The following is a 12381-nucleotide window of genomic DNA, read 5'->3' as shown; positions in this document are numbered from 1 at the left end:
ACTGTCTGTGCTTTAGTTATTTTCACACACACACACATATGAAGCCAAAAAGAACCCCCAACTCCGTGAAGCTGTCGATAATCCAAAGTTAAATATTTGATAGTCTAGCGTTGGGCACATTGAAAATCCTTTAAAGTCTAGTCGAATTTTGTTTTTTTTTTTTTTCACAACAATTGTCATGATATTTGTAAATACTATTTATTATGGTGTAAATGGTGTCAAAAACCTTCCGAAATACTTATTTGGCAGTGAATTGTTTACTGTAGAATTCACTTAGCAGAGCCTAGGTGCCAGCTCCACCCATATTTCTGCTGCTCTAGCTTCTACAATTTCATTTCGTCTCTGTCTAGCTTTTCCATATCACTTCGTTCCTCTCTCTCTCTCTCTCTCTCTCTCTTTCTCTCTGTCTCCCTCTCCCTCTCTCTCTCTCTCTCTCTCTCTCTCTTTCTCTCTGTCTCTCTCTCTCTCTTTCTGGCCTCCACCATCTCACTTGGGGTCCATCCGTCTTTCGCCTGCCAACTTTCGTCTTTGTCTTGGCTTTTCCACCTCTTTCTTTTTCTGTGTCTCTCTGCTTAGCCACTTGTCATTTGTCTCTCTCTCACATACACTCCTGGTTTTTTTGTGCCTTGCAGACTTATTGTAGAGGAAAAAATATCCTTAAATAAAATATGCTCTGCTCTATATACATATATGATATACTATAATATAAAACATAGTATCTAAACTGCCCTCGCTTCTTGCTAGCATCTGAGGCATTTATCGTGTGTGCGTGTGTGTGTGTGTGTGTGTGTGTGTGTGCTTTCCTTTCCTTTGGCTTGCATTTGCATTTCCATTGCTGAGACCCGCTGAATCCAAAAATTATTTAATCTTATGTAAATTTCTGTGGTGCGTGACTCGCACATTTTGTGTGTTTGTTGTTGTTGTTGTTGTTGTTGTTGCAGTTGCCTGAACTGCGACGATTCGAACAATTAAAGTCAATTAAGTCGACACACACACGCATACACACATATGTAATCAAATATTTTACTTTGCATTTCTATATATATATTTTTTCCCTTTTTCGCTCGTTGCTTTTCAATTTCTTTTGGCTTCAATTTAAAGTTTTTTTCTAGGGAAATAAGCGCACAAATCTGTCTAAATTATAATTGTTTAATTCAATGATTCAATGAGGACGGCTGCACAGCTCGTAATTAAAGCAAACTCAAGTCGGTCGGAGCGAGGAGTTTGGGAGGAGAGAGGGACAGAGAGAGAGAGAAAGAGAGCCAGCGAGGTTTGGCCAATTGTTGATGTTGTAGAAGACAACTCAATTAAGCCAGAGGAGAAACGGGTATTATTGTATAATATTATCATATTTTTCACATTCAAATAATTTCTGGACTTTTATTTCCTTAATTAAAATAAATATTTTTTCAGCCCAATTGCGGCTGAAAATGTGAAGGGGAAAAATGTGTAAAATGTGTAAAATGTGAAATTTGTTTGTCATATGAGAGTTTGTGCCAAGGTCTAGCCTCTGCATGGGATTAGGGAGCAGTTGTTTTCGTTAAAGACTTTGCATACAAAAGTTACTTGGGGATTTACATGGTGAACATTTCTATTTGCCGAAAGCGAGAGGGAGAGGAGAGGGAAAAACATTTGGGCTTGGGGCAGTCCATTATGCATTATACATTTACATATTTTACAGCCTACTCCTCCATTTCGACAAATGCACAAAAAATCTTTTCAAGCGTAAAAATTCTGGTCTGTAATGGAAAGAGAGAGAGAGAGAGAGTGAGGGTGAAGCGGGGGTAGCCGCAAAATAAAAGTAATGCAACGTACGTCCTTTTTTTTTGTGTGTGTTTTGTTCTGTTTTTGTTTGCGTTTTGTTTCCGCTGAAACAAAGGCCAACCACAGTTTGGTAAAATGCATAAATTGTATACGAAATTCAATAGGCCTGTTCCGACTTGCAATTTCTGCGGAAATGCGCTGGAGTTTCAAGTTGAGGTGCATTCAAATATTATTAACGGTATTTAAAGCACAAGTGGGAGAGTTTCGGGAAGGATCAAGGGAAGTTTTTAATATGAAGTAGATCAGAAAATTACCTACAATTTATTTAAAATGCGAAGTACTATATGAAATCATAGAGGAGGCAGCTCTTTTATTATATTACATATATAATCAAAAATTTGAAAGGGGTTCATTATTATAAGATATAAATAGAGAAGTCATTGCATTTGGAGCTTTAGAAAATATCATTAGAGAAAATAACATTACCAATGAGCTGTTGCAAGATTCCTGCTGCAATATCCCTTTCACAATTTTAGATAGTCTATCCAAAAGTTAGCGTAAACTTTGCAGTTTGCGGCTTTCAAGGGTTTATGCTAAGCGGAACAACAGGCGACGTATAAAAACTGTCAACTTAAAGCATTACAGCTAATGGCATTGTCAAGGAAGTTCTATACGCAACTCCAGACTAGTTAGGGCCGCAGAGCCGCACAGGAAGCCAGACAGACAGGCAGACAGACGGCTCAACAGTTGCAACAGGATGATGAGGCGTGTGGCATTAGCCAACAGCAGCAGCAGCAGCAGCAGAAGCAGCAGCAGCTTTTGCCACATTTAATTGCCAACGACAACCGGCAAAGTTTCCATATGCCACGGCGCCAATGCGGTTTCCCGACCAGACAGACAGACAGAGAGAGAGAGAGAGAGAGAGAGAGAGAGAGAGAGGGGGTAGGCTGAAGGGAAAACTAAGTGAAAGGCCCTGTTAATGGCGGCGATACAAAATTTTACGAAATTTACGAAATGTGATTATGATGTGCCCGAAGTCTGAGTGGAACTTTCAGCTGGTTGCAACTTCATTTGGCTCTCGCTCTGCCTCCCCCTCCCTCTACCTCTCTCCCTTTTACTCTCAACGTTTATTGGTTTTAAAAATATATATCCAATTAGCATTTAATGAAATGGGTTTTTGATTTTTCTTGCTTATTTTGTCAAATGAGAAATATGATAATTAATTTCCAGTGCAAGTGGGCGTGGTTGCGTGGCAGCTGTTGCCTCGATTCGATTCGATTTTTATAGGTCCCCCCCCGAAAATTCCCGACTCTGATAACAGAGAGCCTTTCACGCAGCCCAAGTAATTGACACAATTTCGGTAGCTGCAGTCGCGATAACCTCGATTCGCCTTTCGAAATGTGCCTGTAACTCTCTGGGTCTGTCGCTGTATCTGAGAAATGTGAAATGCATTCATACATAAGCGAAAGACAATAAAAATCAATTCGAGCAATAAAAATGGTTTTAATTGAACGCGCGACCCGCGGCGCTCGCTCCGTTTTACGAATTTTGTTTGATTGTGAATGTCTCTATTTGATTTAGAGCACCATTATGTTTTATAGATTGGCATATTTTTGTTGAGAATTCCACATTTGAATGCCAATGCTCGCTCGGCATATGCGGGCGTGGCCCGCTGGGACGCACAATTGAGACGTGCCACAAAGTGCAGGTAGCACATAAAACTGAGCTCACAAACTCATAAAGATATGAAATCCAATACCAGAAACATAAGACTTCTGCACACAGCCAATGTCAATCAAAATGCAGCTGCAGACGGAATCAAAATAAACACGGAGAGAGAGAGGGAGAGCGAAAGAGAGAGAGAGAGAGAGACGGACGTTTCTGCAGAGCGAGAGCAAAAGTGGCTTATAAGGGTTAGACCACAGTTATGTTGGGTCTCTGTGCAACGCAGCAGCATTAAAAGTCTTTAGTTTGCGACAGCAGCGCCTAAAAGCCTGCTACAAAGCCTATTTAAAATGTGGCAACAGTAGGGACTGACTATGGGTATACCCTGTAAAAAAAAGGGAAGGTCATAAATGATATGAATAATTAATATAATATAATATAATGTTATAATATAATGTTAAATGATGTCAATAATGAAAAGAAACTTGGGTTTCCCATTACAGACTAAATGTGATATCAGTAACCATATGATTGTAAGACGCTCTTCAAATAGAAAAATGCATATACATGTGTATTTATCGATAATAGATAATAAATAAGGTTTTCTCTTCGAGTTCTTCAATTAAATACAAGAGGTTCTGATTCAAATATGAAAAATGCAAGAAGCTCTCGCTTTAGATCTCTATAGATATTATATCATCTCTACAGCTCTCTGAGAAGCTCTCGCTTTAGATCTCTATAGATATTATATCATCTCTACACTAGAAACTCAAACGCCCTCCACAACAAAAGAGAAAGTTACTCCACTTATACAAATTTCCATCACACCATATATATACCCCCGCACTTCAACATGAAGCTAACTAAGGGTATTTTGCATAGGGAGCATTGGAGGGGCCGTATGTCTGCGAATTGTATTACGTGGATCGAGTGAAATGTGACAGGCAGCCAATGAGTCGCGGCGCTCACGTAAAGCCGCAAAATGTGAGCTCGAGCGGGTCGGCAAGAGCGCGGCGCAATAACCATAAAAGCCGCACGTCGGAACTTTAAATGTTTGACTTCCTAGCGAGAGCGGTGGCAGTAGCATATGATCCAGACGCAAATGGAATAGAAATGCCAATTGGAAATTGGAAGGAAACGGAAAATAAATTGCACAATCAATGGACAAGGGGCAGGGGGCAGGGGGCAAGGTGCAGAGAGGCAATGGGCAAAGTCAGCTTCTCAGGTTCTGCACGAAGGGAAACAGTTGAGTTGTTTTGCAGTTTATGTGGAGGCATATACATATTTTGGTATTCCCCGGCAATGAGCTCAGGGAGCCAACACGCCTCGTAAACTCGTCGCTTAAAACTTTCGAGAGCGCAGAGCCCGAAGCTGAGGCGAGGCGGAAGCAAAACAAAGCGAGCAAATTGCGAACATTCTAAAAAAAAAAAACAGTCCAAGAGGTTCCAAGTGCCGTTGGAGTTCACGTGCGGTCAACATACTTGCAACAGAGGCAGTAGCAGTGCCTCACAGCGTGCGGCAATAAGTGAACCCACCCGGCTGCACCTGCAGCAGCTCGTACTCCTACTCCTACTCCTACTCCCTCGCTAACTACTCCAACTCCTGCTGCTGCAAACTGCGCTTGAAGTATGTGCGTTTGTGGCACTCGTTTGCACAGCTGGATAAATTTTAGCAAATTATAAAAGACGCCGCATTGCCCAGCCGACTCCTTGATGCCTAATTAATGCTACTTAAATAAAACAGCCAAGGCTCAACGCAATCGGAGCTGGCAAACGCAAATTGGCTTGAAAAAGGCTAAACTGAAAATGAAACTAGCTCGAAATGCAGGGCGATTGCTTGGAGAGAAAGTGTTTTAATTAAAGGAGAGAAATTTAGAAGAGATATATATTTATATATAAATAAGTTCCTCAAGAGAAAAGAGAAAAAAATATTGATTCTCTTCCCTTAAAACTGTAAATTCGCATATAAATTCAGCTGCAAATTCCGCTTCAACTCCCTTCATTAGCAGCCCTTGAGCAGGTCTTAAGCTCCACATAAATTGACATTTGAAACAATGCGTCGAGCTTATCTCGTTGGCCCCAAGGGCAGCACCACTGGGGCTGGCGGCAACAGCCTAGCGGGTCCTTAAGTCGACCTATGCCTGGGGGGGGACTTAGACTTGGTATTCGATCCGGGCGCTTGTTGTCATTAAAGTATGTTAGATATTCATTGGCAGCAGCTCCTCTCCCACTCCCCCGCCCTCGCCCTCTGGCAAAGCGAGAGTGAGGTCAAAGTGGAAATGCAAATATTTGTCTAGCCTCAGGGCGTTCCTAAAACAAAGAGTGGGTGGCATGGGCGCGGGCAGGTTCGGTGGTTGGCAAGGCTTTTGTCGCTTTAATTATTCAAGTTGACAGATTGCAGCTGCTTGTGTCGCTTCCTCCACTGGGCCGCGTGAAGTGGATGCGCGTGCTCCAACCAGGTCACATGGTGGTGACTTTTACAGCAACAACAACTTATCCACTTATTCCCTCTCTCTCTCTCACACACTCTTTCTCTCGCTTTGTTTTTAGCACTCACATTCACGCTGGAGCCGCAGGACTCTGTCGTGCCCGAGGGCCACTCAGTGCTGCTGCAGTGCGCCGGCAAGGCGGCCAGCAAGGGCAAGGCCACGCCCACGCCAACGACCATACGCTGGCGCGGACCTGATGGCCAGGATCTGGGCGTTGTGGGCGACACGTTTCGCACTCAGCTGAAGAACGGCTCGCTCTACATCAGCTCCGTGGAGGAGAACCGTGGCCTGACGGGCGCCTACCAGTGCCTGCTGAGCGCCGATGGCATTGGCAGCGTCCTCAGCCGTCCGGCCCTGGTGGCCGTAGCGCGTCAGCCGGAGCTGAATCAGGAATTCATCGAGACGTATCTGCTGCCGGGCCAGACGGCGTACTTCCGTTGCATTGTGGGCGAGTATGTGTGGCAGCCGGGCGTGAAGCATACGGTGCAGTGGTACAAGGACGACATGCCGCTGCCGCTGGACAAGCTGCGCATGGTGGTGCTGCCGAACGGAGCGCTGGAGATCGACGAGGTGAATGCCAACGATCGCGGCGCCTATCAGTGCAACGTGACCTCGGGCACTAGCTACTGGCTGAGCAGCAAGATGAGCCTAAACGTCAAGAAGCCCGTGGAGGCCGGCGCCGAGCAGGCGGTAGCACCTTCGTTCCTAGTGGGCCCCTCGCCCAAAACGGTCAGCGAGGGCGAAACCGTCACACTGGACTGTGTGGCCAATGGAGTGCCCAAGCCGCAGATCAAGTGGCTACGCAACGGCGAGGAGCTCGATCTCAATCATCTGGACTCGCGCTTCTCCATCACCGGCACCGGCTCCCTGCAGATATCCGGCGCCGAGGACATCGACTCGGGCAACTATCAATGCCGGGCCAGCAACACGGTGGACTCCCTGGACGCCCAGGCGACGGTGCAGGTGCAGGTGCCGCCGAAGTTTATACAGGCGCCACGCGACAAGACCGCCTCCGAGAAGGAGGTGCTCAACCTGGAGTGCGCCATCCACGGCAAGCCCAAGCCGACCATACGCTGGCTAAAGAACGGCGACCTCATCACGCCCAACGAGTACCTGCAGTTCGTCAACGGGCACAATCTGCGCATTCGCGGACTGCTCTACTCCGATGCGGGCATGTTCCAGTGCGTCGGCACCAATCCCGCCGGCACCGTTCAGGCGTCGGCTCGACTGCGTGTGGTGCCGCCAGGAGGTAAGAGACCCATTGCCAGCCCCATTGTATATACATACGTAGTGGTAGACTCTACTTGCTTGGTGTCCAGTATTTTATGCTCCAGCTTACGCAATCGGCCCTCTAACTGTATCATAAAACACACTTACCGAAATTAACGCCGCTCCCCGCTCCCCGCTCCCTCGAATTCCCTCAGCTCTTGTAAAATAATTTCATGTGTTTTGTATATAATCAATATAACATATATATATGTGTGTGTGCGTATCTATTTGTATCTATGTGTTTTGTATTGTTTCTAAATATAAGTTACCTTCATTTAAACAAGTAATTCGCTTTTGCCCTGAAATATAACCTCTAGAGATAGATGATAAAGGCTTTGTAGCTACCTTGTAATATAGTTGGTCTATAGTTTGATCCTTTATGATATCAAAAGATGCTCTGGCGCATTATCAATATCATATATCAAATTTTCTGTAAAATCTGAGGTTTTAATGTCACTTTTAAATGTCAGAATATTTGTTCATTCAGATGAAGTAAAGTAAAGGATCAGAATTGCATTATATGGACTCAATATTTATTAAAGTCTTAAAGTTTATTTAATAGACTTCAACTACATAAAGTGCTATAGGTAAATTTTCTAGACTTTTATGACTTTACAATGTGAGATTCAAAATATTATAACGATTTTTATATAGAATACATTTTAAACTTCCTTAAATATTAATTTCTTTGATCAAATCTTTCATACTCTTTCAAATAACTAGAACTGGTCCACTTAGAATTCCACTTATATTCTTATCAGAAGCTAATATCTTCCTTCCCATCTTAAGAACTTGATACTGAGAACTCTGTACAAATACGAAGCTATCTATTCTATCTCTTGCATATCTCCTGTTTACTATTCCTTGGATAACATTTTAGATTTCCTCTAGGTAATATTTGATTTTTCGTATCCCAACTCCCGCGTGGGCAGCCAAAAAGCGAATTAAATTAATTTCCCTATGATTTTATTAATTAATTTATTAACTTATTGTTTATTCACTTGCTTTTTTTCCACTCCCCATCATTATTTCCATCAACCGTTTATCGAATCCCTCATTATCCCATCCAAACTCCTGCCCATCCAAAGCCAAAATCAAACAACGTAAACATCAAGGCTACACAACCAAATCCCTGCACAGTTCCGACAACAACAACAACTACAGCAACAACAACAACAACAAACGACGACGACCTTTCAACTCGGCTGAGCTGCGCACAAAGGCAGGTGGCAACAGTTACTTAGACTTGGACAGTGACGATTACAGCTATGCGGATGAGAAATCCGCTGAGATTCCGTTGCGCAAATTTACGCGTCCCATCGAGCAGCCGCTCAACGATCGCAACTACGGGGCGGGCGAGATCAGTGCGCTGCGGCGACAGAACGGGGACTCGGACGACGACCTTGACGATGAGTATGACGATGCGAGTGCTGATAAAATACTGAACTCCTGGCAGCATAAGAACAAGCACCAACAACAACAACAACAGCAAACACAACAACAACAACAACAAATGTCCCCCACATCCAATTTTGCCTCAACAGATTTAAGCGCAGGCGAGGAAATTCCAAGCGATGTGAAACCGCTGAGCAGCGGCCTAGTGGCCCGCCTACCGAGTGCCCCGCGCAACCTGGTGGCCCAGATTGTGAAGCCCCGCTTCGTGACGCTCAGCTGGCAGGAGCCGCTGCAGAACGCCAACGAGGTGGTCTCCTACACGGTCTTCTATCGCGTGAGCAACAGCGAACGGTAAGTCGGCATTGGATTAGACACGAGTTTACTCACTCATCGACTCATTCCTTTCACAGTGAGCAGAAGATCGTCACCCAGTCGCACGAGGATCAGCAGGTGAGCATACAATCCCTGCTGCCGGGTCGCACCTATCAGTTCCGTGTTGTGGCCAACACGAACTTTGGCATCGGTGAATCCTCGCTGCCCCTCGAGGCGAGCACCCTGCCCGAGGTGAACATCGCCGGGCCGCCACGCAACGTGGACGCCTATGCGCGCAGCCACAAGGAGATCTACGTGCACTGGCAGCCGCCCACCGTGACCAACGGCGAGATACTCAAATATCGTGTTTACTACTCCGAGGTAAGCACTCCGAGTCCTTAACCATCTGTCTGCCAGCTACTCACCATTCGCATCCTTTGCAGAACGACAGCGGGGCGGATCGATACAATGACAGCATGTCGCTGGAGCTGCTGCTCACCGATCTGCGTCCGTATACGGACTATGTGATCAGCGTGGTGCCCTTCAATCGCAACGGCATGGGCGACTCCTCCGCTGAGCTGAAGGTGAAGACCTTCTCCTCAACGCCCTCGGAGCCGCCAAATAATGTCACCCTAGAGGTGACCAGCTCGAGCGTAAGTAACTCTAGCAATTCTCCATCATAGAGCTAGACTAATTTCTCGCTTTGCCATTCACAGTCCATCACAGTGCACTGGGAGCCGCCCGCTGAGGAGGATTGCAATGGCCAGATAACGGGCTACAAGATACGCTATCGCAAGCTGAAGGATGCGCCCCAGGCGAAGAGCACGCCCGCCAATATACGCTACTTTGAGCTGAACTCGCTGGATCGCAATGCCGAGTACCAAGTGAAGATTGCGGCAATGACTGTCAATGGATCTGGCCCGTTCACCGAGTGGTATCGCGCGACTACGCTAGAGAACGATCTGGATGAGACACAGGTGCCGGGCAAGCCCGTCTGGATCAATATACAGCCAGGCGCCGATAACATTGGACTGCACTGGGGTCCGCCGCAGCAGCCGGAGATCAAAATACGCAACTATGTGCTGGGCTGGGGCCGTGGCATACCCGATGAGAATACCATTGAGCTGAAGGAAACGGAACGGTATCATGTGCTCAAGAATCTGGAGTCGAACATGGAGTATGTGGTATCGCTGCGCGCACGCAATATAAAGGGCGACGGCCCGCCCATCTATGACAACATCAAGACCCGCGACGAGGAGCCGCTCGATGTGCCAGTGCCGCTGGAGGTGCCAGTTGGACTTCGCGCCATTACCATGTCCAGTTCGTCGATCGTCGTCTACTGGATCGACACGATGCTGAACAAGAACCAGCATGTGACCGACAATCGCCACTACACGGTCAGCTACGGCATCACGGGCTCCAATCGCTATCGCTACCACAACACGACAGATCTGAATTGCATGATCAACGATCTGCGCCCGAACACGCAGTACGAGTTCGCCGTTAAGGTGGTGAAGGGTCGGCGCGAGTCGGCGTGGTCCATGTCGGTGCTGAACACCACCTATCAGAATGTGCCCGTTACGCCGCCGCGGGAGGTCAGCGTGCGGCTGGACGAGCAGAATCCGCACAATGTGATCGTACAGTGGCTGCCGCCCAAGCACACAGTTGGCCAGATAACTGGCTACAATGTCTACTATACGACAGACACGACGAAGCGGGACCGGGACTGGGCGATCGAGGCGTTCGCTGGGGATGAGACGATGCTCATGCTGCCCAACCTGAAGCCCTACACCACCTACTACTTCAAGGTGCAGGCGCGCACCACCAAGGGCGGCAACAATGCGCCCTTCTCGGCCCTAACGGCATTCACCACCAGCGCAGCGGTCATCATGCAGGAGGCGGACACCATTGCCAAGGGCATCGACAATCAGAATCTGCTGTACATCATCATTGGCAGCACTATTCTGGTGCTCGTCCTCTTGCTCTTGGGTCTGCTGCTCTTCTGCCGGCGCAAGCCGCAATCCTCGCCAGAGCACACCAAGAAGAGGTGAGACAGCTTTATATCTATTTCTCAACCCTAATTAATTACTTTAATTTCTTGAATAGCTATCAGAAGAACAATGTGGGCGTGCCCAAGCCCCCAGATCTATGGATACATCATGATCAAATGGAGCTAAAGAACATTGACAAGGGACTGCACTCTGCCACGCCCGTCTGCAGCGACAACGCCTCCAGCAGCGGCGCCCTGACCCTGCCCCGCTCTGTGGTGCACAGTGAATACGAGGTGGACACGCCGGTGCCACCGCACGTGACCAACTCCCTGGACAAGCGATCCTACGTTGCCGGTTACATGAGTGAGTCGAATCGAATGGAATTCCCCTCTCATCCCAATACTTATATCGCTTTCGTTTTCCACACTAACAGCCACCTCAATGAACTCGACCATGGAGCGGCCTCAATATCCGCGCACCCAATACAATCATCAGAATCGCTCGCACATGACCATGGACACGGGTCTCTCCCAGCAGAGTCTCACCCAGCCGCAGAACAATTCGCTGGCCCAGACGCCGGAGCATCCGTACGGTGGCTACGATGCCAACTTCTGGTAAGTGCTGGGATGGGATCTGTCCAAGATAATATATCGATAAGGAAGTTCTGTAAGCAGAGCCAGAGATATTCGTTAGTTCAAGCCCATCTCTGGAGCTCCATGAAGACTCCAGTATCCCATCAGCTTCCATTTTGTTTTCCTTCTCTTATTTACGTAAAAATCTAAACATTTCTATCAAACCTTTTGGACCTGTAGGAGGCTGTATGATTCGATTTTTGAATATTTCGATCTGTTCTAGTAAATTATAAACAAAAAATTCTTTCACATTATGGTCGGTAGACTTTAAAACTCCAAAAGCAATTAAAAGCAAACAAATAAACCAAAAAAAAAAAACTAAAAACTAAAAAAAAAAAAAATACAAAAAAAAGCTGAGTAAGAGAAGAATGTGCAATCGAACACGTTGGGGGCGCATCGATCCCAGTGTTCAGATCGATCTGGTGCATGGCCCCACTGATCGTGTGCTCCAGCTGGACCATCGAACGTTGCCGGGCTATGTGGAGCAGCAGCTGCTGTTGATGGCATCGCCATTGCCGTTTCTCAATTTCCTGAACAAGTTTCGCCTGGACGAGATTCTGATTAACCATCAGCTGAAGGGCGTCTACACAATGCGCACCGCGGCAACGGTCACCGAGGTGGCAACGCATGCCTGGCGCATCATGAGCACGGCTGATCGCCAGCCGTACATTCAGCTGGCCCGCAAGGCGGAGCAGATACAGCAGTCGCGCGTCCTCCACTTTTTGGGCAAAGATTGCCGACGACGCATGAAGCCATAGTTGCAATGTTTTTCCATGTCCCAGCGTAATACGTTCGATATGTTTCTCTCTTGATAAAAAGAAAAGAAAAAGCAGATAAACAGATAATCAGAACAAATGTAAAAACT

At 46.7% G+C, this 12381-nt stretch overlaps 2 protein-coding genes across 4 annotated transcripts in view; both read left to right on the top strand.

Annotated features, from left to right (window-relative positions):
• The window catches only part of fra (neogenin protein frazzled), a 46947-nt gene that overhangs the window by 34032 nt on the left and 534 nt on the right, over window positions 1-12381 (top strand). Inside the window, exons 2-8 of one of the 3 annotated variants that reach the window (XM_089260738.1) lie at window positions 5979-7166; window positions 8731-8932; window positions 8992-9274; window positions 9337-9546; window positions 9610-10940; window positions 11000-11247; window positions 11318-11498. In XM_089260738.1, the coding sequence (XP_089116864.1) occupies window positions 5979-7166; window positions 8731-8932; window positions 8992-9274; window positions 9337-9546; window positions 9610-10940; window positions 11000-11247; window positions 11318-11498 (3643 nt within the window). Of the gene's footprint in view, window positions 1-5978; window positions 7167-8274; window positions 8933-8991; window positions 9275-9336; window positions 9547-9609; window positions 10941-10999; window positions 11248-11317; window positions 11499-12381 lie in introns of all 3 variants that reach the window. The other 2 variants (XM_018103953.3, XM_018103951.3) reach the window with 2 other exon arrangements.
• LOC108653466 (uncharacterized) lies at window positions 11573-12345 on the top strand. The gene has a single exon (XM_018103964.3). It carries the CDS (start codon window positions 11885-11887, stop codon window positions 12272-12274), a length of 390 nt encoding a protein of 129 aa, XP_017959453.1. The 5' UTR covers window positions 11573-11884; the 3' UTR covers window positions 12275-12345.

The sequence above is a fragment of the Drosophila navojoa genome, chromosome 5, assembly GCF_054131105.1.
Source record: "Drosophila navojoa isolate 15081-1374.11 chromosome 5, UAZ_NAV_1.0, whole genome shotgun sequence".
Classification (NCBI taxonomy): Eukaryota; Metazoa; Arthropoda; class Insecta; order Diptera; family Drosophilidae; genus Drosophila; species Drosophila navojoa.
The sequence above is the reverse complement of the archived record's forward strand: the minus strand, read 5'-3'. Positions and strand labels throughout refer to the sequence as shown.